At 40.2% G+C, this 25,612-nt stretch overlaps 1 protein-coding gene across 2 annotated transcripts in view; it reads left to right on the top strand.

The window, feature by feature from the left end:
• The window catches only part of LOC112151339 (cadherin-18), a 216,225-nt gene that overhangs the window by 137,671 nt on the left and 52,942 nt on the right, over positions 1-25,612 (top strand). For both annotated transcript variants that reach the window (XM_024280203.2, XM_024280202.2), the window contains exons 3-4: positions 5,825-6,119; positions 13,320-13,439. In XM_024280203.2, coding sequence (XP_024135971.1) covers positions 5,825-6,119; positions 13,320-13,439 — 415 coding nt within the window. The remainder of the gene's footprint in view (positions 1-5,824; positions 6,120-13,319; positions 13,440-25,612) is intronic.

The raw sequence follows: 25,612 nt of genomic DNA, 5'->3' as shown, positions 1-25,612 counted from the left end.
ACATGTACACAAACAAACACACCCCTGCACACACAAAAATAAAAACATGCACACACATACATACTCACAAACCTGCTTTAGGTGGTCCAACAGATTTTTACTAAATTGTGGGGTCCATGATCGTGAGAACATGCATATACACAAGCGTGCTCTCATGCATGGCAAGGTCAAACAACATCACACGTGTGAAGTACTCACAGTGACTAGATTGAATTTTAAAACATGTTCTGTGTGAAAAAGTTATTAAACTGTTAAAAAATGACACCGCCCTCAGAGATTTAATGATCTTTAAAACTTCAGACTTTTTTGTGGGATTGTGGGAGTGGATTATTCAACAGGAAACTGCTTCTGGCCTGTTTGATTTTATTTATATTAGACTCATAAAGGGTGTCTGGAGAATTATAAACACCCCTCTTCAACGGTGCTGAAGGAGACAGAAAGGGGGCAATGGAAACGAGAGAAATCCTTAATCCTAGATTCAATCTAGTGAGCTTCACGCCATGAATAAATTGGTTACCAACCATTTTCCAAGAAAGCTGAGTTAGAGAAAACTATAATCAAATTCAAATTGCTGCATTTAACTGTAAATCCAAGTTGAAAATCATTTAAGGATCAAAGTAAAATAATTTAAAGTTTTTTTATTCAGTCTGCCAGCAGCCAGTGCGACCTGGGACAAAACGTCTGCAAAGTCCTCGCCTTTAAGCCTAATTCCTTCAATGGATTAGTATCTAGTGAGGCTTTTAGAGTTTTCAGCCTCACCAAAATCATTCCAGCTACAATATGTTTGGGGGGTGGGGGGGCTCTCACCCCCTGAATATCACATTAAGTTTCTTCGAATGCAGCTTCTTCAGTCAAACTTTTTCGAGTCACAATGACATAATTATGGCAATAAAATCACAAGAATGCCACATCTTTATGTTATGACTTTAAAATGGTTTAGGATGCTGCAAACTTTTTTTTAATATAACAATATAATATCAAGTAATTATTTCAGTCTCATGTTCATGTCAGTGACAGAATATGATTGAAAACTCTGCTACAATCAAAGAAACCAAGAGGATTGTTTACATTCTGTATTTTTCAGTTCAAAACTTTATATTAAAAATAATTTCAAGATAATCTGATCGCTTTAGTTAATAATTACTATATCTAATGAACCAAATGTGACATAAGTGTGTTTTTGTTTTAGTTTGATTTCTATTTTCAAATCAATGCGTTTCATTATTTCTATTCAGTTTGAAAAATGTGTTTCATTCTGTGTTTTTCACAATCTATACTTGAAATCAATCATTCAATCAATCAATAATTGGCATTTTGAAACATTTTGGGTATTGAAAGTTTCTGGTGAGTTTCATTGCTCCACAGTGTGAAGGTAACAGCACATTTGATTATTCCTGATCACAGTTTGACTCCAGCTATCGTCAGAAAGAAGCATCTCCAACCGTTCAAACCTACAAATAAAATGAGTGAAATATGAGTGTGTTAAGGACAGTTCCCTTTTTGTAGTATTGATTATTAATTCCTTTTTTAGCTGCCTGATTAAACAGAATCGTTGAGTCTTTTTAATGACAGACCTGATATTTACAATGAAAAGGACAGTCTGCTCTCATCAGGAGTCAAGCTTGGAATTAAAAGCAGTTTGCAGTTTAGAAATTCATTTTCACGTTTCGATTACACGTGGCCGTAGGACATTCTCTGCTGAAGCTGTTGAATACGTTCTGTGCATATACTATTGAGACTTCCTTTGGTGAGTTCATTTACTGCAGTAATGTTCTGTAAAGTTCAGTTCTTAGCACAGTCTTTAATGTTCCCGTAGCAGCTTGCAGTGATAGATTGCCTCTATATTTAGGTTAGCCAACGAGTGTTCTGTCTTCAGCAGTTTTGTCCCAGATTTGATTGAACAGAGCTTGTGTTCTTTAGTTTGTCCAGTTACGAACGTAAAGTTTACTTGACAAAGATCTTCATATAATCTATAGAAGTAAAGTTTTAGTTTTATTTTTATTAGTTTTATTTATTTATTTAGTTTTATTGCTCAGTAAATTGGGTTGGGTTAGCCTCAGTCTTCTTGAAAAATTGGGTTTGAATCTCAGTCACATGGGAGGAGCTCAGAGGAGAAGACAGGAGTAGTTTGGACATGTGGTGGAATCTCCATCGACTGCCTCCCTGGTGAGACCTTTTGCTAACGAGGAGGAGCCCTTGACACTGCTTAGAGACTTTGTGATTTCCTAAAAACACAAAAGAAAAGGTGCAAACTGCCTTTTTTAGTCACTTTCTCCAGGTGAGAGAAAGACCTGATAGTTACTGCTTACTGTCCTTGTGACCCAAACTCACATAACATTCAAGATTCAAGATTCAAAGGGTTTATTGTCATATGTACAGTAAAGAAACTGGTTTCCCTGTACAATGAAATTCTTACTTTGCAGCTCACTCTGAATGCCATAAAGATAAAAAAAAAATATAAAGTTTTTTGGATATTTACAGGATGACTGAAAACAAGGTATATATACGAAATAAACAAACTATGCATATGTAAGTCACTAAGATATTTACAAATCAGTTGTGCAAATTTACAGCGGATATTATTGTGCAAAGGAGACTGACAGAACTGGATAGTGGGGTACATGTGCAGTTATTAAGGTGCATTAATAATGCTGAATAGTCCAGTAATGATATATATATGATAAATAATCCAGATGTGCAAAGGTGCAGTCTGCTGTTGCAGACTCCTGTCAGCTGTTAAGGAGTCTGATGGGAGGGAAAGAAAGAGTTCCTGAGTCTGCTGGTCCTGCATTTCACACTCCTGTACCTCCGGCCCGAGGGAAGGAGAGTGAACAGACCTCGTTGGGGGTGGGTGGGGTCTCTGATGATCGAAGCAGCTCTCCTCAGGACCCTGCGCTTGTAGATGCTCTGCAGTGAGGGCAGAGGAGTCCTGGTGATCTTGGACGCAGCCTTCACCTCTCTCTGCAGGCGTTTGCGGTCCGTGACGGTAGAGCTGCCGTACCACACTGTTATGCAGCTGGTTAGGATGGACTCAACAACGCAGCTGTAGAAGTTGCTGAGGATCTTCGATGACATGCCGAACTTCCTCAGCCTCCTCAGGAAGTACAGCCTTCTTCACCAGCTGCGTGGTGTTTAGTGTCCAGGTGAGGTCCTGGCTGAGGTGGACCCCAAGATATCTGAAGCTGCTCACCCTCTCCACTTCCAGACCCCGGATAGACAGCGGCTGATGAGGGCTCCTCTCTCTCCTCATGTCCACTATCATTTCCTTGGTCTTGTCTGTGTTGAGGGTGAGGTTGTTGTCCTCACACCAAGTCACCAGAGAGGCCACCTCTCTCCTGTAGGCTGCCTCGTCCCCGCCAGTGATGCGTCCTATCACTGCGGTGTCGTCCGCAAACTTCAGGATGGTGTTGTCCTGATGAGAGGCTGCACAGTCGTGGGTGAACAGGGTGTAGAGGATGGGACTGAGGACACACCCCTGTGGAGTGCCAACGTTAGTAGTAATGCTGGCTGAGGTCCTGTTCCCTATTCTGACAGACTGAGGCCTGCCAGTCAGAAAGTCCAGGAGCCAGTCACAGATGGTGTTGTTAATCAATGGATTCAGTACAATTGGAAACTGTTTTAGGCTTTTTAAGACCACATTTAATCTGTTTTTATTCTATAATTTTACAATTAATTTTCCATTCACAAAAGAAGGCATCCCCTAAGGCTGAACTGTTTGTTTCTGCTGTGTTCATGTTGAAAGCCTTAATGCTCCATTAGACAGTCGAGTTCATGCCTGGAAGTAAAAGGAATTTTCTACCAAGAGTCTTTGGTGTGGACTGTTCTACATCTTCAGTCACTAAATAGTTTGTTCAGGTTGGAACCTGAAGGTTTGATTGACATGAATTGTCCAAGTCTTGACTGTGATGCTTTAAAAGTGTTTATGTTGGGGGGGCAACATGCATGTGCACACCTTGCATGTGTACTGTGACCCCCCCGACCTCCGTGAGCATTATTTAAATGATGGTGTCTTTGCTTTAACATGTGTCAAAGTCGCTGCTCGAGGCGTGTTCACGTGCGCGTTTATAAACCTGACGCTTTTGCAAGTGGGAGGAGCCACCGTCAACTCATTATGGAAGAAGTGCATGTTGAGAGATCTGGTTTAATTATTTTGAAGAGTTCAACAAAAGCATTGATGAGCAGCAGTCTGGGCTCATGAGAGCGTTGTGAAGAGCAGCAACGTCTGAATGACGGCAGCTTCCAGCGTCCTGAGTGGCTGAAGAACGCCGTTCTTTTAGTGCAGCAAGAAAAAATAATTTAAAGTTGTAAATTCTGACATCTTTGGCTTCTCTTACTTTTTAAAAATAAACTTTTGGTTTAAGATGTTAAACATACTTTCCTTACTTGAACATCTTGAGTTCAAAGATTTCCTTTCTATTTCATTGTAGAAATGGACCTCAACAAGCAAATGTTTTGGTGTGAAATGTATTTGTGTGTATGTTTTGAAGTACTTTATATGTTTTATTAATATATGTTTTGAAGCTTTTCAAAAAATAAGTTGTAGGCTTTTATCTTGTTATTTTTCCTTTTTACTGAACCGAAAAACAACCCAAACTTTGACTCTCAAACCGCCACACGATCTGAACTGTGAGTTTTGTGATCCGTTGCACCTCTAGTTTATGTTGTTCCTCTCTGGTCACACTACTGTGGCAATATTTTAGCAGTCTCTTGTTATAACCTGGTGACACATTTGAAGTGAAGCCATAACTATACCGTACCACTGGACAAAGAGAGCAAAGAGCAAAAAACGTTGGATGGTTTCACTAAGCTATGTTTGTATTTTGACATCGTATGAAGATTAAAAATCTCTTAAAGATATTTTACTGAGTCAATTCATGTAGTAGAAGCTCATGTTTGGAAAGTGATTCAATAGAATAACTGTTTATGCTTTATTAGATATTTTGTATAATCAGTGTGATAAATTGGTAAATATAATTATTGCAAACATGGTCAAATATCATCTGTTCCTCACTTTTTGTCTTTTTGGCTCTTCAGTAGAGTAAACGTTTTAGAAAGTGTCTTTTTAGTCATGGGGAGGGAAAGAAAATAACTTCATGTTCAACATGCCTAATTTATCCATAAATAAAGGAGTATAGAGTGTTGGGTTTGTCTGCAGAACCTGCCGCAGAATGAGATTATTCTGGTGAGTTCAGCTGTGACAGCTCCCACAGGAAAATATTACTCACTGTTTTTATGAGTAAAAATGAGATGATTTCAATAATAATGTAAACCCAGTGCTAACTCACGGTAAATGATGTTTCAAACATTTAAATCTGTATATTCTGGTCATAAAAAACTTCACTTATGGCTGAGCTAACAGTCTGGGTTCTCTCATTTCTCCTGCAGGAAAAGGTGACGTTTTTCCATCTTTAACCCTCTTATAGACATTTTCATCCGAACCTCTAAAGTTGAGTCTGAAAAAGTGATATTGAATCTCGCAATAACTGAGTTCACTGTTTAAGGGTTCTAGAGACCACTTTAGAGAGAAGTGAGGCTGAACACATTTCCTTCAGATATGATGCACTCTGCTCATCATTCGAGTCTCCTAATAATAATTACTCGTCTTCTGAGAAATCATTGCAGTCATTAGAGCCTAATAATTGACATGCAACTCAAATTCCCTCTTTATACGTCTGATTTGAAGATCCTCCACATCAATGCACTGTGGTTTTTTCTAGGTTTTGCTGAGGGATTTAGAGACTCTGCAGCAAATCAAGTATAAGAAGAGGTTTTGCCGACGTTGGTTTGCTTTCTTCTCACACCCTCTGTCTGGTCTTCCTTGCAGCTTCACTCAAACTCAGATAAAGGCGATGGATCTGTCAGGTACATTCTGAGCGGAGAAGGAGCTGGGACTATATTTATCATCGATGAGGTGACAGGAGATATTCATGCCACCAAGAGCCTAGATCGGGAGAGGAAATCACATTATGTCCTGCATGCTCAAGCTTTGGACCGCAACACAGAGGAAGCCCTGGAACCAAAGTCGGAATTCATCATCAAAGTGCAAGACATCAATGACAATGCACCGAAATTTCCAGATGGACCTTTTGAAGCTACAGTACCTGAAATGTCTGAAGTGGGTGAGTAGTGCTGCAGAATCTACTTCAAATAATATATCTCTCAACTGTTAATAGCTCTAAGCTCTTATTTGAATAGTTTGAAAGAGAAAATGTTCTGAACTTGAAAGCTTCAATTGCCGCTTTTATGAAATTGACGTTTATAATCCCCCTCTTGCCTTGAGTAAATAAGAAAATGATCTTGGGAAGACTTTCAACTTGACTCTTGTGTGCATCAATGTAAATTCTGCTGCACATATAATGGTATCGGTGTGAAAACCTCCTTTCAAACACCTATTACCTTGTGCAGCATTCTGATGTGACTCCTCAGTAATAATGTCCTTCAGTGTTTGGTCTTCTGTAAGCCAGCCAAGTCCTCTTTCGCCTCCCGGGTGAACAGGTCTTTTAAAGCACTCAATTGTGCCTCTATAGCAATCCCTGCCATCTGGACTGCTGAGTTCTCTGCATCACGGAGGAAAATAAAGCTTCTATTTAGCTCCACTGAGACTGCCACTCCTCAGATGCCCAGCATCATGTGGCCAACATCTATGTTTTATTTCTTTGTTCGCCGGGTCTGTTTTTAGCTCAGATGAACAAAAGCCACATTTTCGCAGTCCAGTGGATTCTGCCTCACAGCACGATAGCTCAAAAATATGAGGCACTAATATTTCAAGAGGATATATAGAACGTCCGAGCAGTAGCCAAACTGCTGTCAGGAGGGACGTTTCTGTGTATAAACCACACAGAAATGGTTCTTTGTAGAAGAGCTGTCTGGGAATTCTCTGTAATCATTTAATTATTTTAGTGTAGATCATCCAAATAAGATACATTTAATTAATCACAGATCATTTAATCTTCAGACCTTCTTCTTTGTCTTATCAGTACTACCTTCAGGGGTTGAAAAGCGGATCAGCCGTCTCCACTTATCCCTCTCCTCTGCATCCTCCTTCTTTATATCCATGAACATCCTCCTATGTTTTCCCCTAAACCTCCTTGTTAGCAGCTCCTACCTTAGTATCCTTATAGTCATGGTCCCTCCTCACAATCAATCAATTATACTTTATTAATCTCTAGGGAAACTGGTGGACAACACATATAAGACATATTGCCCAAGGGTGGGCAGCAGCCACGCAAATCTGGCGGCGCTACTCGCCCAGAAAAGACACCTGAGGAGGGTCCAGGAATGATGTCAAGAATCCAGCATCTTTGATATGTGTCGCAGTAGAACGATGTAGACTGAAGTACAAGCAAAATACATCAACATAGAAGCACATTGATGTAACATCCATGAAAAGGTCCACACAAACGGACTCCCTCTACGGTCGGGGGAGGGGCCAAGAAAAGAGGCGTTGAATCTAGGGAAAGGGTCACGGACAGGGCAGGAATGCAGGTTTCCATGACAACAGGCTATCGCACTGCCAGCCGACTGTTTTGGTTCAGTCTAAGGTAGTGTGCCCCTGGCTCGAGAGTTCCTGATTAGATGCTTGTTTAGGCGCGGCAGACACAGCTTCTACCTGCTGAATGTCCAGGTGCTGCTTCATGATATTCACTCATCAGGTCAGTTTTTGGGGTTTCCTCCAAGTCGAGCTGTAATTCGCTCCAAGATGGTTTCCAGCTTCCCAAGTGAGACTTTGATGCGATGCACGCGAGAAACAGCATCGGCCGTGGTCTCCGATCTGTTCAGTTTATCATTCTGAGTCTGCACGGCTCTCAGTGTGCCATCCCAAAGCAACGTCTTCAAATCATCTCGATCTGCTCTGATGGTCTCTAAAAATGCCAATTTGAACTGATGTGCTTGAACAAACCAGTTCAAAGACTAATGTTTAAACTGAATAAACACGCAGGTCCCAATAGACCTGAAGAAACTCTCCATAAAACAGCTTTAGTTACACTCTTGCATGGTCGGGATCTGACTGTACTTCAGCAAAGTTTCACATTAAATTTTAACCTAAAAATAAAAATACAAAGTCTTGAAGGAAGTATTTTGTAGGCTATTGTTGCTAGTTAATATTTTTAGCCAACAGTAATTGCCCTGAGTTTATCTCATAAAAAGGAAAAAGAAACTATTTTCCAAAAAGTATTTATTATTTTCCTTGTTGAGAATGAGACTACTAATTGAGGTTTTCCTCCAAACTACATCACAAAAGTAATCAGTCAGCATTGATGACCCAAAGAAAGAATCAGGAACTGTGAAGGGGAAAATAATTAGCCCTTTTTTTTAGCCCCGCCCCCTCTTTTGCTCTTTGGCTGGGCGTCTGCGGCGTCAAATCGGCTGTAACAATCAAGTGTCCTCACACTCCGGAGCACTAATCCCCCCCAACATTTGTCAATACTGGGGCTCCCAAGTGTGGAAAGGGGCTGTCTTGGAGCGAAGCAGCTAATTGGTTGTGATGTTCTTTTTCCTGTCCTAATTGATTAGCTGGGCTCCAGCCAGGTAATTCAGCTGCTTCCTCCCTTCTACTCATCTCTGCAGAGTTTACATGTAACATGACAAGAGTATCCGCTCTTCGTGTTCTCGCTGCCATATGAACTATTTTTATTAAATATTCCAGGATAGATTAAATCATCTTAAACTGAAATGTAACAGATGAATCTTCTACTGTTTTAAAATCATATTGTTATTTTCAAGTCAGTTAAAAATAAATTTCTGTTTTACTTTTACAGAAATGACATCTTTACTGATATGATTTACTATGTCTAATCACTATATTGGTATAGAAAGTGTATTAACTTTAGTGTATTAACACTTGTTTTTACAAAATGACATCAGATTTACTGGACTGCCATCGTAGATCTGTCCTCGTCAGCCATGTTCTCTGGAAACCTTCGGTCACACTGACCTCAGCAACAAGTGTTCAAGCAGCCACTTCCAGTCAGAGGTCTATGGAAACGCTCATGTGGGATCTGGGATTCTGCATCCATAACTCTTGAGTTCATGCGTTGTAAGCTGATAAGTCCGTTCTTGGGCTCTACGAACAGAAGGGAATGTGTTTTCAAATTTAAACCAGATCAACTTCGGCCAATCAGGGACTCTGCTTTGGTAGTGATGTATAAGTAGCGTTCTCATTACTTAAATAAACACCAGCCGTCTACATATTGATCACGGAGGACAAATTATTCATTTCTGGTTGGAATTCTATGACATCAAGTGTTTAATATATCGGAATAGAGCTGTGACAGAAATAGCCTGAAGCAAAATTCATGAGATTTTCACCGCTATGACTTTTTACTCCAAGACTCTTCGTACTGTTGGTACATGCGCTAGTATTGGTTAGCCACAGTAGTGTGAGCACCATTTGCTAAGAGTGAGTCAGTGAGTCAGCGTTCATTGTGTTCTACAAGTGTTTTAGAAAGACATTTACTCTAACTTCCTTCTTTTAAGCCTCAGATGTCATCTAAAGCCTCGTTTCCACTGAGCGGTTTGTTATGGGAGGAGAAGTACGGTCCGGTCCAGTTCATTCTGACGAGCGTTTCCACTCCGTTCAGCCTCACTTCCACAAGTGTTTTCATGGCGCACGGGTGGTGTAGACCGCCAGTGAATCATTGAAGTGCGACGACTAGCAAAGCTACAACAATGGAGGTCATCCAGCAGCTCGTCTTTTTCTTGTTTTACTTTTAATTTAATGTTGTTTAAAGAAGATTGCGGCTAAGAAGAAAACCCGCGTAAAGAGGAAACGGAAACGCTAGCTTAGCGCTATACTGGTGCTTTCTAATGTCATCATCGCTTTCTGCCAATCATCGGGTGGATACACAGGCTCCGCCCCAACCGTCCTGTTCTACTATTCTATGGACCAACAATGGAATGGGGGATGGTCCTTAACTGTTTAATGGGTCCATTTAACAATGGAAACGCTCAATATACTGGACCGAACCGGACAGTTCTGTACAGGACTGCTCAGTGGAAACTTTAGTGTATCATCTTTGTTGTCCATGACCTTGGTGCCCCATCACCGTCCAGTGTCCTTCACAAACCCATTCCCTTCCACTCATCCATATCTTCATCCTTCCTTCACTGTTTCCACTTCCTGCTGTCTTTTTCTCTAAGCTGAGCTCCTAACTTTTAAAGTCTCTTCCCCAAGATATCATCATCTCTATCTTTAAATCCTAACTCTAACACATTTGTTTAAAGTGGCCCACTAATTTCAACCGTTGTGGTTGTTTTACTGTGATTTCAACATCATTTATCTTTCCTACACACCGGGACGTGTGCTTTTTAAAAGGTAGATCAAAGTAATGCACTAATTAATGAAAACAAATGCACTTTTAGGACTATGAGTTTTAGAATAAACATTTTCCTCCAAAAGTGAAACATGTATTGACAGTGACATTCCCATGAGCTCAATGGGAAGAGACACATTTATAGATTTTCTGATGGAAGCCGATGTCTCAAAAGGTATTAAATCCAGAATGATCATCCTCTGACCTCGCTATGAGAAGATGCTATAGTCTTCAGCATTTTAGCATGGTACAGACTAGAACATCAGGTATGGATCCCTTTCACACGTATCCAGACTTTCCACGGTCATGCTGAGACTTCAGACGGTTCTGGCCTGTTTCTGAGTTATTTAAACCCGTCATCTGCTGAATTTAAATTCTGATTTAGAAAGATTTATTCTTGAAAGAACACAAATAATGCATAAAGTTTCATTTAAAAAAACAAATCAGTATCTTAACAAATATCCGCAAGATAGTAAAACATTTAGTTTTATTATAAATTATTAACTTTTGTTTTTTCTCTGATTTTTTTTTTTCCAAAAATTATTGGTTTGTGTCTCTTGGAGAGCAATGATGTGACAAGTGCACCACTCCAGGCTTGAATATTAAAAGCACATGTATTTTTTATGAAGTGTTAGTCATAAAATGTTAAAGGATTCAGGCTCCAAAAAAGTAATGTTTCCTTTAAAAGTTGATGATGTCTGGGTTTGGAGGCTGAAACTAACACAAAACGCTGTTTTAAAAATTACCTTTAATATAATCTAGAAACTAAAGAAGATCTTTTTATTAGTTAACAAAATGCCCTAGAGGTCAGTTGGGGTAAAGACGCGGATGCAAAAGTCACATTTAAATTCAATACTTTAATTATTGGGTTTTGGTGAAATATGAAAACTCCTTAAAAATGTATTTGTCAAAGTCCTCTTTAATCAAACTGAGAGGCGGCGGATAAACAACTAACTCAGTAACTGCTTCCTTTAGATGCAGTTATAGAGGTTATAAGTTATAGATTCTCAGATGGACATCCTGTGATTTTCCTGCCTTTAAGATTAAATTATCAAATGGAAATGCTTTTATTTTACACCAATTTACATCCAGCACTTCTGAAACTAGGTCATCATTTTACCTTGATTCAACTGGTTATGTTTGGATGCTTCCTAATTTCCTAATTCATTAGGAGACTGTTACAATATTTAAAATGTACTAAGGATTCACAGACCTTTTATATCAAGTGTTGTTTTAGAGTTGATGAGCAAATTAACCATCAGAGATGTTCAAAGTTAATTAATTCAATTAAACCGTTTTAATGTTTCAGTCATCATTTGTGGAGCTTTTGCTACAAACAACCCAGTTAAAGTAATCAAACATTTGAGTTTGTGAATTGAAGCGCATTAAAAATAAATCCAAGAACTGTAAATGGTTTAAAAACAAGCTTAATGATTTCACTTTTATTCATCAGAGATGTTCAGTGTGGCTACATAACACATGCCACTGGTACACTGTCATTGTGAGGACATTGTGAGGACATGCCTGTAAATCTGTAATTAGCAGCCTCTTATCATAACTATTTAAGTATTATTATTATTAATCATTTATTTTAGTTAAACATGTTTTCTCGTGAGGATGAAGCTCTTTCTCCAGTGCTAGATAAACTAGTTTGGCTCTAAACATGAAGGTCAGTCAACACTCACTGGTCTTAAACCCAGAAGATTACTTCGAAGTTTTAAGATTCATAGATGGTCTGAGGTTTACAGGGAGTCTCTTCATGATGATGTCATGTCAGGACTACTGTCCCCATAAGTATATGGATACCAGAACACACACACACACACAGGCTTTTCTTCCAAGACCTAAATGGGCACATACAGTTAACACATCACAAACTGACCTTAGAGACACACAATTATTGATGGGACAGCAGTAGTTCATTTTTAGTTTTAGTAATGAAATGTTTGAGTTTGTGACTATTGACCCCATAAGGATATACATACCAGAATACTCATACACACTCACAAACTGACCTTATTATTGATGACACATCAGTACATCACTTTCTCTCACTTCTTTCATTTTGATTCCCTGAATCCTCTTATAAAACTAGTTGAACTGAGTTTAAGTTATTGCAGGTCCGTGGTCTGTTTAGCTGCCATCACACCCTGATCTGCCTGGTCCTAAAATTAAATCATGCCGCTAGCACTCATTGGCATTTGCTTGTTTCAGGTTGTTTACCTTTTAATGAAATGCAGTGAGGTGAGCAGACAAACGTCCAGGATTTAGGGCCGATCACGCAGCTCATTCTCTTACAACAATCCTTATACTGTGTAGTTCTTCAAACAAAGCAAATAATCCTGTAGTGCAAATATGTGGAACTTATCATGTAATTATATTGGGTCAAGGAATCGTGTGATGCTTAATGAGTAACACTCCAGGTGTTAAATTAAACCACAATGCATTTTACTCTGAACTACTGAAAACTAGTGAGCAACATTGAAGTCTGCAGGGATTAAACCGTTCATTTATTTAAAATATTTTATGAAACTATCTTGTGCATGTAAAACACTCGTTTACAATACTTTTTACCTCTCTAAAGTATTATGTGTCACCATGAAGAGCCTTCTCTACGCCGCTCCTAATACATTTGAAGTTCACGGTGGCAGCCCTGAAGGGAGCAGCCCAAAGGCAGAGCAGGAGATTACAGGAGGTGTCTCAGGAACTTAAGGGAGGTTTCAAACACTCTGATCACATCTGGATGTTAGCAGATTTTTTCTGCCATTAAATAAGAAGCTGCGAGTCTGTGTCCAGCATTTTAAGAAGCCCTTTCTGCCCAGCTCTATGATCTTCCATTGAGATTCTTTGCACAGGTTTCTCCGTGGGTCTGAAGGTTCCACACATGGTTGCTAAGAGATGCTCGATATGATTCCATTGCACAAATGCACAGCAGGGGTTTTGCTGTAGAAAAAGTATTCCTTTCAGGAGAAGTCATGACATAACTTTCTCTGTGATCTGTTTTAGGCACCTCTGTACTGCAAGTCACAGCCACCGACTCCGACGACCCCACCTATGGAAACAGCGCCAAAATAGTCTACAGTATTCTACAAGGACAGCCATATTTCTCTGTCGACCCTAAAACAGGTGTGTTGGTGCAGCATGATTAAGACTAATATCGTGTGTGGCTGCAGCAGAAACTGGAATCATGAATGCACCGAGCATGTGGGGAACATCCTGTTCTATAGCTGCATGTCTGACATCAGAGGAGCTGCAGCCTTCAGACTGTAGCTGGTCCACATTGTTCAGCACGCATTGTGTGCCAAGAGGAGCTCAGCGGGGGTCCAAAGAGACGCTTGTGGAGATGCCTTCAAACAGACGTTGTTTTCTTGGCTGTGAATGGGTGAGAGCGAGCAGCGTTTGGTATTCCACAGTCCGCTTTTGTTTCAGAGGGTCTGGTTGAATCTGTTAAATGTTTATAATCCCTCTGAAGTGGAGGAGGTGTAACTTTAAAATCACACGTGTCAAAGTCGCGGCCCGGGGGCCGGATCCGGCCCTCCGGGTAATTCTATCCGGCCCTCCAGATCATTTTAATTTACTGTTATTAATGACCCGATGTTATCTTGAGCTCATTTCTAACTCTAAAATATATTTTAATGTAGAGTAAAATATTGAAAGTTATTTAAGGTTTAAGTTGATTTATTCTGGAATAATAATCCTGACTTTTTATTATTCATAATTATGTCATAAAGTTACAGATTTAAAGTTTTAAAATGTAGTGTTAGAGTGTTGAATGGATGTTCATCCTGTTCGGTCCGTGACCTCAGGTCTGTTTTGGATTTTGGCCTCTAGTGTGATCGAGTTTGACACTCGTGGTTTAGATGAATCCGTTTTCTGTCACTCGGAGGTTTCCTGGTTCTGAGGTTCCAACATTCTCACCTCTCCAGGTGGTTGACATGAACAAGTGTTTGGAGCTCGTTTCAGTGAGACTGAACCCTCATGGAAAACACAAGTTCTTTGTTTCAGAAGCTGCAAATGAATTGCTGAATATTTTTGACTCTTCTCAGGGGAAACCGTTCGACAGCATTATGGAGAAGCTCTGCAGATTCTGCTGGGCTTTCTGATGCTGTTCCATACGGATCTGTTTGAAAACAGACTGCATGGCCATGCTGTAGTGACTTTCTTTCATTGGTTGATAAGCAGTGTGCCTCTGGATAGATCAGACGCTCGCCGTGCTCCAGCTGACGCTGCATCTTGTCTGCATTGTAATTGGGCGTGGGGAGTGCAGAGGATCTAAGGTCCCGGCAGCTGCACACTTCCTCCCACACACATTCATTTGTACAATAGACTGTTGGTTTCATTTTTCTGTTGGCAAGCCGCTCTCCTCCCTGAAATGAGGACGAGGACCCCGGTGGTCAGGGGGAAACCGGAGCTGAACGGGAGCTGCTTGTGATCTCGTACACGCTAAGGTCTAAGCGGTTTTCCTGGCACGCTGCCACATGTGAGCGCCGGCTCCTGCAGCGGTCCGTCAGTGCATTAGCTCGCTCACACCGCCTCATATTCACATGTACCTGGATCCCATTATGCCTCACCTGTAAAGACACTGTCATGGAAAATTCACACATGGGTAGAAAGATTAGAAGGACGCTCGTGCACACGCTGGCTCGTCCCGCTGACCTTGGCTTGGCAGCTTGGTCCTGCACTGGAAGGATCATTCAAGGCAGAGAAGGATCATTCAAGGCAGAGAAGGATCATTCAAGGCAGAGAAGGATCATTCAAGGACAGGTTGTCGTCTAATAATGGCACTTGGCGGCCACATATGGCGAATGGAAAGGATTGTCTCAGACTTGACCCAAATCCTCAGCTGGAGGCGAGGCTAACGGTCGTACCTGTCTCTACTTCAGGAATGTTGGGCTTTGATACAATCCTTTAGATCCGTGAATGGAAGACAAACCTTAATAACTTGTAAAGTGTCCGTGTTGTTGTGTGTTTGTACACTGAGGAAGTGTTGATGGAAAGCAACAATAAGTTGTAGTTTCAGATTTTGACGTTCATTTGCTTTTAATATTGTGTAAAACCACAGTAGTTCTTCATTAGGTCTGTAGGAAAGTACTCAGATAGTCTGTGAATAAAACAGTTCATGTTTGTTTTAAAGGTTGCAGGACAAAAGAATGTGTGAAATAATCAGAGCCTCCTGCATTGATCTGTTATTTCAGGGCGGTGAATGTTAACGTGTTACTTTTATTAACGATAATTAATTACACTCCATGAAGCAAACGTCTTCCGCCAGTTCAGGCTTCTACGACATGCATTCATCTCTGATAATGCTCAATTTGTTGGGCATTATCCCGCTTGTACCGTGGTTGCTGACAAAATAAATAAATATTCAAGCGCTTTTTAGTGCTTTAACCTTGTTACTTTTTTAGGTTTAGATCACTTTTTGATAAAAACTGGTCTATTTGATCTGAGATACAAAGGAAAGCAATAAAAACGCTGACTAAAATAAATCATCAGTTCAGAGAGAAAGTTCAGCTCTCACCACGTGTTTCTGTCCAGAAGATAAAGAAAAGTTTGTCTTGAAGAAGTCTGCTCATTTAGAACATTGTGACCAGAACTTCATTTCCATCCACACCCAGCAGCCAATCAGAATCGAGTGTTCACCTGGACCAATTAAAGTTTGTTTCTTCTGGCTGTTTGTCAGCAGTAAAACTGCAGACAGAAAAGTCTTTAGAGATCTAATTCTCTTATTGTTGATTTGTTTGTGCTCACAAATTACACTTCTAGGTAAACACTTGACATATTTAAACATTTATGAAACTTTCTCTCTGGCCTGTTTTTGTTCAAATGTGTGTACATTTACCACATAAAATATTGTGATTAATCGTGATTAATCACAGCACAAAAGTGTGATTATTTTTTTTAATGGATCCACAGCACAAATTAAAAAAAACTAAATGTACAGTTTTGTGTGTGATTTCATATTGCGATAATTCACAGATAATAAGTGTTTGGCAAATACTGTAATTTAAAACATGATAATTGCAATTAATTTTCCCCCAGGTTTGCGATTAATTAGTAAATATTTTTTGATCGATTCCCACCCTAATTTATTTACATCTTTTTTTTGATTGATTTAATTTGTTGCGTCTGGAGCACCTTTGACATTTGGACTGGAAAAAATTCAAATGAAATTGATGATTGATTAATACTTAATACGAAATAGTAACAAATCCATAGATCAATTTCATTTTGGTTTTGTTTTTTTTACAACCCTCAAAATTCTGCTTTACTTAATTTAATGGAAAGATTTGGAGATTTACCTTCAAAAGTTTTACTTTGGTTCATTTTTAAATCTCTATGGAAACAGTTTTTTTTCCTTTCATTGAGGGGGTTAGAAAATGAAATACATTTCGAAATTGGAGAAATTAATCAGCATTTATGCAATTACAAAGTTTGAAGTGAAAGTTAGAAGTACTTCTCTTTATAGTTGAACGTTTTTTTTCTTGCAGACATTTATATACAACAGAATCATTTCTGAAGAAACAAATGAACCGTACATTATAACAGATGTGGTCTCACAAACTGAAGTAAACGTGTTCATTATTTGCCCTAAAACTGAATCCAAACAGCTTCAAACCACATTAATGCTGTGTTCCACTGTTCTTGATAAATGTGTCAAAGGTTTAGTTTTACTTCTCCTGATCAGGATCAGCCTGCTGCAGGTCATCTGATCTACTAGAATGAAAACTTTTTAAAAACCACCAGGAAACACAGCCACGCTCTGCCACCTTTTACATCGAAATTATACACATTTCTACAACTATTAACAAAGTTGGTAAATATGAAAATGTCCACGTCTGTATGGTGGCGGTGTGGTAGTTGTGTGGGCTCACTGTGCCACTGGGCACCTGGAGATGTTGAAGTACTGAAGCCAAACAGGGTTCTACAGCCTAACTACTGAAGAAGTTCATTTCTATGGAGCTAAATCGGAGAAAAAATTATTTGAAACTGAAATAAAATATTTTGAAAAAGATATTAATGTTGGGCCAAAAAAAATAGGTTTCAAAACTCAAAAATTTCAATTTCAAAACTTTATTTTTCAGTTTCCAATCTTTTTTTTTCGTTTTCGAATCTCAAAGTTTCAGTTTCAAAACTTTTGGTCCTCTTTTGGGGCGGGGCTAACAGGAGAACCAATCAAAATCGATGAGGGGGGAACTTCAGCCCCGGTGCGTTCACTGACTCTGATGAGAACTGTAATAATAAAGTCCACATTTGAACAAATCCGTTTTTTTCTACTGCTGTACTGACATTCATACTTTTTAATCTTTCTCTCAGATGTACAGTCGACTCTTTTAAAGCTCAAACCATGATGATCTATGACTTTAAGTCCATATTGTTTTGTAAAACAGGAATTCCCAGTTTTTCATGCTTCTTTTTGTTCTGTTCGGATACGTGGACTCACATGTGATTTCTAAACCTGCTCTGATTGGATGTAACATCCGTGTGGTTGTGCATGTGCATGCGCCCGTGAGAGATTCGGCCTTACATCAGCAATAGATGCTTGTTTCTGTGCAGAAAGGGCAGCAAACAAACCCTGAAACATATTTTAGAAACTCCGAGTCTAAAGACTCTTTTTCTCAGAATCTTTTCAACACCTGACCTTTGGGTTGCATAAGGAAGAGCCGTCTGCACCGCCGCTATTCATTTATACAGAATCCACAATGAAAAGAAAGAACAAACATCACGGCCACCAGAGTCTAAGGAGCCTGCGTGTAGAATTATGTCAAAGTGAGACTAAAATGATGGTATTAAAGCATTGAAACCATCAAATATCTGTTAGATCTGCTTTCTGCTTAACCCTGCTCTATGAGAACATTGGAGTTCAGGTTTGAATGTGTGATCTTCATCCAGCTTTCTAACTGACTTTAGTGGACATGATGGTTTAAAACGTAGTTAAACTCCATAAACAGTCTGCATGAAATAATCTGTTTACATCATTCAGATCTATTAAAGCTGCATTGAGTTCAGCTGATAATATCTCGTCTATAAAGGATCAATAATAGAAACTTTGAAAGTTTGATGTTCTTCATTGAGTTCTGAAAGTGTGAATTCTCTCGTTTCTGAGCGACAAACACAAAGTTTTGTGTCCTTATGTTATCGGTCCTGAATTTGTTTGTGACTTAACCAGAACATTAACCTCTTAAGTGACAGCGACCGTAAAGGTCATTCCATGACTCCCACTCTGCGTACATGACTGGGCTGGGGTCAGGAACATCTGTCTCCAGGTACTCTGGATCTTCCATTTACAGCTGAACGCTGTCAGAAAGAAACCCAATCGATTGATTCTGGATTTAATCCATTTTCTGTCTTCCATTACGGTGAAGGACACTCGAGTGTGGAAGCATCAACATGACAGAATCTGCCTGATATGAACAGTTAAACATGGTTGGCTGTTGTTCCATTCATATTTTCTTGTTTTCCCACTTCTGGAAAAGTGATGATGTCAACAGTTTTCCTGGTGGGAAGTTTGAGTTGCTGTGAATGACTTTTGTCTGTGGAAAACTGGATTTCAACGATGATTTCTGGATTAATATGAAATGAGGGCTGCACGGTGGCGCAGTGGTTAGCGCTCTGGCCTCACAGCGAGAAGGCCCCGGTTCGACTCCCGGCTGGGACCTTTCTGTGTGGAGTTTGCATGTTCTCCCCGTGCATGCGTGGGTTTTCACCGGGGACTCCGGCTTCCTCCCACCGTCCAAAAACATGCTTCATAGGTTCATTGGTGACTCTAAATTGCCCCTAGGTGTGAATGTGAGAGTGAATGTGTGTGATTGAGGCCCTGAGACAGACTGGTGACCTGTCCAGGGTGAACCCCGCCTTCGCCCTTCAGTAGCCGGGATAGGCTCCGGCACCCCTGCGACCCCAAAGGGAAGAAGCGGACAAGAAGATGAATGAATGAATGAATGAATATGAAATGATTTTCTGATGATAATCAATGAGTTCTCTGTTACATGTTACTGTTTACTGAAATCGTTACCGGATGTTTTAAAAGATCAATCGGTAATCAATAAGCACTCGGCGTTGCTACTTGAAGGATCTGATCAGGACTGGATTACAAAAACTTTGCAAAACTGTTAAATTGAGTAACTAAGTAGGGTTTTAATTATATACGTTTGCTGCTTCCAACTTCTTTTCATCAATAGATCAAAGTTTACTTTAGTTAATAATCACTTAATGAATCAAATATGACTTGATTGTTTGTCTGTTTTTTCTATTTCATTATTTCTGTTATGAGTTTGAAAAATCTGTTTGATTTTTTTTGTCTTGTATTTTCAACAACCTTTGCTTGAAATGAAACTAATCAATCGATCAATCAATCAAAATCTGTTCAAAACAATCAGCTTTTTCTCATAGATACCTTTGAAGTTCCCCTTCATTGTAATAAGATCAACGTTGAATGATTTTAAATCACATCCAACAAAAACAGCAGAAATAAAATCATTGTAGAGATCAGGATGTTTTCAGTCTGTTTCATCTAACTGATGTTCCTGTTTAATATTTCTAGTAAAAGTTCAAATTCAACTTTATTTATGTAGCTCATTTCCTTTTACAAAGCATCTCAAAACAATGAAATAAATAATAGTAAGGTAAAAAAAATAGTAGTTGACAGTGAATCACACAAAAAAGAGCTTTAAAGTTTGATGGATTTGGTTTATTTGTCCTGTTCACATTCATTGTAGGTTCTTAGACATAAACATACTAGAATGTAAAGAAGACCGTTGAGTTAGAGTTAGAGTTAGAGTTAGAGTTGGAGTTAGAGTTAGAGTTAGAGTTAGAGTTAGAGTTAGAGTTAGAGTTAGAGTTAGAGTTGGAGTTGGAGTTGGAGTTGGAGTTGGAGTTGGAGTTGGAGTTAGAGTTAGAGTTAGAGTTAGAGTTAGAGTTAGAGTTAGAGTTAGAGTTAGAGTTAGAGTTAGAGTTAGAGTTAGAGTTAGAGTTAGAGTTAGAGTTAGAGTTAGAGTTGGAGTTAGAGTTAGAGTTAGAGTTAGAGTTAGAGTTGGAGTTGGAGTTGGAGTTACAGTTGGCCAACTTCCTGCTTTTATCCAAGTGTGTTTGAAGAGAAATTTCCATTCATGTCAAGTACAAGTTTCTTCACACACAACAAAAGAAAAAAATCCACTGAATTATTAAAGTAGATCCAGTTTTGTGGTCATCTTCATTACTGAGACTCTTCCTGCCTCAGAAAACCCTAAACTTTATTTGTATTTCCTACGTAGCGTAAACGTGCCTCCCATGTTCGGTCCTTCGTTCACGCCGACCTGCAGGCCCGACTGTTAATGGGACCAAACAGAGAAGCTGAGAGGAGAAACGCCGGTTATCCTCACATCAGACAGAAGACTAACGATGACATTCGACAGCAGAGCGAGTTTCATCTTCTGGAAGAGACTGAAGAGAGCCGAGCGAAGGCCAAATCTGAGCGACTTTTAGGAACTTTGAAGGCAGAAAAACAGAGAAGAGCAGCAATTACACGAGTCAAACTGTAGCTGCTGATGGTTTCTATCTGTGGGGGTTCTATCACTCTGAGTATAGACATAAGTACAATAGAAAAGCTTTTTGTTCTGTGAATGTGGCCATTATTTAAACCAGTTATTGTGTTATTTTGATCAAAGCTATTATTAATACCACTAACAGCACCATTCTAAAATCACTGCCTCATCAGTAAACACAGATAAATGGTTAGCAGATTAGCACTCCGCTGTGCTGGAAGCAGCCGGGACTCTTTATAGTAGAATTAGAGCTCAGGTCTGGATTTGACACTCTTCTGCATTAGAAGTTCAGCCTCCAGGCCTGCAGTGGGTTTGTTCTATAAACTTATGTTTCCTAAAAAAACTATTGCAGGACTAAAACTGGAGACGGATCTTCTGCATCGTATTATAAAAATGTCTGTTAGCATCATTAAAACCCTCCGCCTTATTTAGTAACATACATACGTGTGAGCTTCAGGCCACAGTGGCTCTAATGCAGGCGTATGTGTTGCCTAGCAACGCCGGGATACTACACCGTTTCAGAAAGTCACTTCCTGCTGAGGACGAGAAGGAGATTGGAGATGAGGAGATTTTCAGTTGAATCATTAAGATTTACTTTGTTCTCTTAGATTGTAAATAACATTAAGAAATGTTTAGAATGTTTTGGTTCCATAAAGTTGTCCAATAAATCTGGAGTTCTTTATTTCTGGGCTGTCGACCAGAAACCCATCTGAGGCTCACCAGCCTCAAGTCTGCAGTCCACTAACCTGTAACAGTGTCTGATCCTTAGTCGTGGACTGCAAGGAAAAAAAAACAATTTTGATTTATTTACTATCTTAATTTACCAAATATCTTTTATTTGGTAGAACTACCACATTGTCTCCACCTCATCTGTTTCTGACTCAGTCACTCATTCAGTCGCTTCTTAAAGCAGCCGCTACGGCCTGAAACATTTCTGCAAACTTAGCAACAAATAAAGTTTCTTTTAGCAGAAAAGAGGAAACCGAAAAAGAACCTTCAAAGAAATCTGCATTAAACCGACAAAAGCAGGAGTCTTTAATCAAAATATGGATTTATTGTGACAGCCGTTCCCACACACGGAGCAATGAGCGCATTGACCGCTCTCTAATGTTACAGGAACTCGCTGGATTCATGTTTGTGTTCATAGTTTAAAATGACAGTTTATGTGATGATTTATTCTGTTACTGAGTTGTGTTTAACTACCGTAGAAGTCAGGTGAGGCTGACGGGTTTTAGTCTCACTGACTGTTAAGGAAAAATCTGTTGTGACATTTTAATGGTTTCTGAAATAAAAATAAAAAACATCTGCAGACATTTACAGACATTTTCCAAAAGAAGAAACGAATTAAATAAGTTGGTTCTCTGATCAGAAACACAGACATGACTTCTTTGTGTTACAGATACAAACATAGTGGATCAAGACTGAATTAAAACAATGTTAACTAATGTGTTTGTCCTGAAGCCTTAATTAAGATTCTTCATTACTGCAGTTTTATCAGAGAACCTGGACTAAGATGGCTTTGTATTATCTACATGTATATATTGGGTCATGAATAGATTTTACCTTAACTTCTCCCTCCAAAGTTAAGTGAATCTAGATGTTTAAAACACTCGGACTCGTGCAGGTCAGTTGATGAAACTATCTTCTGACAGTAATCCGGTCCGTGACCCAGAGGAGATTACAGACTGATACCCTGAACCCACGACCCACAATCATGTCCTCATTTTTCTCTACGTCTTTGAGTGAAGTTCTTCTTAGTGGAAGTCAAAGCTTCCTTTGTCATGTTTCTGTGTGAATAATGAGCGCTGAGAGCGTTAATGACCCGCACATTCTACAGAGCAGGCTCCCTAACATTTACCGTTTGTTGGTGAAGATCTGTGTCACATTGACACATAACAGGACACTCATATAAGGGTTCCTTTGAATATTCTGAGAGCTGAGACCATCTGACCTTTGAAAAGGTTATACAGCAAACGTAAAGAAAGGGTTACATCTCAGGATTATTAAGAAAATAGGGCTGCACGGTGGTGCAGTGGTTAGCACTCTTTCACACCAAGAAGGCCCCGGTTCAAGTCCCAGCTGGACCTGAACCAGAATCACCAACGGTGGATCTTTCCGTGTGGAGTGTGCATGTTCTCCCCGTGCACGTGTGGGATTTCTCTCTGGACACCTCCTGCCGTCCAAAAACGTGCTTCATAGGTTCATTGGTTACTCCAAAGTGTGTATGAGTGTGTGATTGTGTGGATCTGTAACAGACAGGTGACCTGTCCAGGTGTATCCTGCCTTAACTCAGAAGTGGAAGGGGTTAGGCTCCAGCAACCCCGTGACTCCAAAAGGGACTAAAACAGTTAAGAAGATGGACGGATGAATTGTTTACAGAATCGTGTTGAACTAGTTCTGCATCCTGGGTGTGAAGCTTGAAGATTGTTAATCCATCATGATCCATCTTGATATAAAAAACTCAAATTCCCACCAAAGCAGCAGATGCACAACTGTAGTGTTGTGTGACTGCAGTGTTGTGTAACTGTAGTGTTGTGTGACTGTAGTGTTGTGTGACTGTAGTGTTGTGTGACTGTAGTGTTGTGTAACTGTAGTGTTGTGTGACTGTAGTGTTGTGTAACTGTAGTGTTGTGTAACTGTAGTGTTGTGTGACTGTAGTGTTGTGTGACTGCATCGTTGTATTGCTTCAAGTAACTGCAACATTTGCTTCACATACCTGCAATGTTTAACTGCAAAGTCCCATAACTGCAGCAATCTGTCAGACACCGAATGATTTTGTGTTAATCGATGCAGCATTGACCAACACAAAGCGTCCACTCTTTCTTCTGGACATTTCAACGTGAAACTTTGTTTCACGCTGAAGTTTGAAGTCGTATTTTGAAGTGTAAACGCTCTGATTTGGTCAGATAGAATCACAGGAAACAAGCTCCCAGCTTCAAAGTAAACATCCTGTCCAATTCAGTTTAGTTTTATTTATATAGCCTAAATACACAACTCAGGTTTAACAATAGGTTTCACTCCGGTAATTGTCCAAAAACACAAAATCAGTCACAAAAAATAGCTGATTGATGAACTAAACTGGGCCCCCCTTTCCCCTCAGACCAACGGTGACAGACTCAATCCTACAGGGGGCCAAAATCCTCAAGACACCTCCCGGGCCTGGAGACGGGTCTTACGCCTGGTTCACACCGGACGTGGAGCGCCGCGGTCCTCCGCAGAAGGATGGCGCCGTGCAGCAGATCGTTTGGACCGTCTGGTCTATTGTGCGTGAGAGCCGCCAACGATCTGCGTCAATCCGGGCAGGAAACTACATCAAGATACATGAAAAACGCGTCTGGTATGAACTGCAGGAGAGAGCGGACGCCGCGCACGCTCCACTCCGCGGCGCTTCCACGTCCAGTATGAACCTAGCATCAGCCGCTCCTTCTCGATGGTCCAAAACACAATCTTCATGCATTCCACACACTCGACTACATCAGCTGAGTTCCAAAAATGCATGACGTTAGTGAGTCAGGAAGTGAGATAGAAATGGTGACGTTTGACAAAACATAACTGGATTTTAAATGGAGGCAGAACAAATTACTGAAGATGTTTTTCTCTCTGAAGAATCTCACATTTGTTACTGGAATTTACAACCACGTTTCTCAAAGTATTCTGATTACTTTTCCCATGTGAGAGGATGTTAGACTGAAAGAGACGGTGGTAGAGATGTGTCACATGATTCTGAATCATGACTCCCTGGAGACAGAGTGGAAATGGGACATTTTAGGTGCTTAGATGGTGTCAGGAGATTGGAAGATATCACTGTTAATTGGTCAGATCTGTCATTATTTGAGTGCATCTCCAGTACATCTGTGTGAGATACAACTCTCAAACTTTGATCTGCGTAATGAATAAGAATGAGGAGTTCCTGCTCCACTGCCGTGTCTGGAAACACAAGGACAGTGATGTGAAAGAGCTCCGTGACATGCTAGCTCTGTCAGGAGCATCGCACAGGATTTACTCCATTACATGGTTTGCAAACCTTAAACTTGCAAGCCAGCAAATTTAGCCGACGGCGTCTGTACACGAGGAATTCACATCTGAGCTTCATTCATCTCATTTACAGCTGCATCCTAACTGCTGTCCCGGCGTTCTCCGCCCGGCATCCGTCACTTAACTCAGCCAGACATCAAGGCCGCTCCTGGTCCTGCCCGGCCTCACAGTCTAGTGCCCCTTAACCGCCTGCACTCCTTCAAGACGAACCACCTCTGTCCCCTTTGAATCCTAAATAGGCTAATTTCTCTGTTGATGTGGGATTTGTGATGCTGGAGTTTATTGAAGGAGCTGACACAGATCAAGACCTTTTTCTGGGGTTTCAGAGTTAATAGAGGAAGTCTTAACTCTGCTTGAATCAGAGGAAGATCTGAAAGCTCTCCAGTCGTTTGTGATCAGATCAATCTGCTCCTGATTGTAAAATCCAGATCTGTTAAAGTGACGCGTTATCGTCTTTTTAGTCACGGATTCTTCAACAGCACACAGGCTGTGAGACGGTACCGGATGGGCTGCAAACCAGCGTTTCCAAAGCTGGAGATGGAAGAGCGCCTTAGTAATCTCCTTTAATCCTTTTTGCTCACCCCGGAGATTGTTCTCCTTTAGAAGTTTGCAGCCAGACAAAGGGCTGGATAGTGTGATGGTATCAGATCTAATAGACTGGGGAGGTTGAGGAAAAGGCTAACCACCACACTGTGTCAAATTGGCCCAGGTTTAGGGAGCCGGGCTCCTTCTCAATTATTTTCT

This window comes from Oryzias melastigma, linkage group LG20 (genome assembly GCF_002922805.2).
Source record: "Oryzias melastigma strain HK-1 linkage group LG20, ASM292280v2, whole genome shotgun sequence".
NCBI classification, from domain to species: domain Eukaryota; kingdom Metazoa; phylum Chordata; class Actinopteri; order Beloniformes; family Adrianichthyidae; genus Oryzias; species Oryzias melastigma.
The sequence above is the reverse complement of the archived record's forward strand: the minus strand, read 5'-3'. Positions and strand labels throughout refer to the sequence as shown.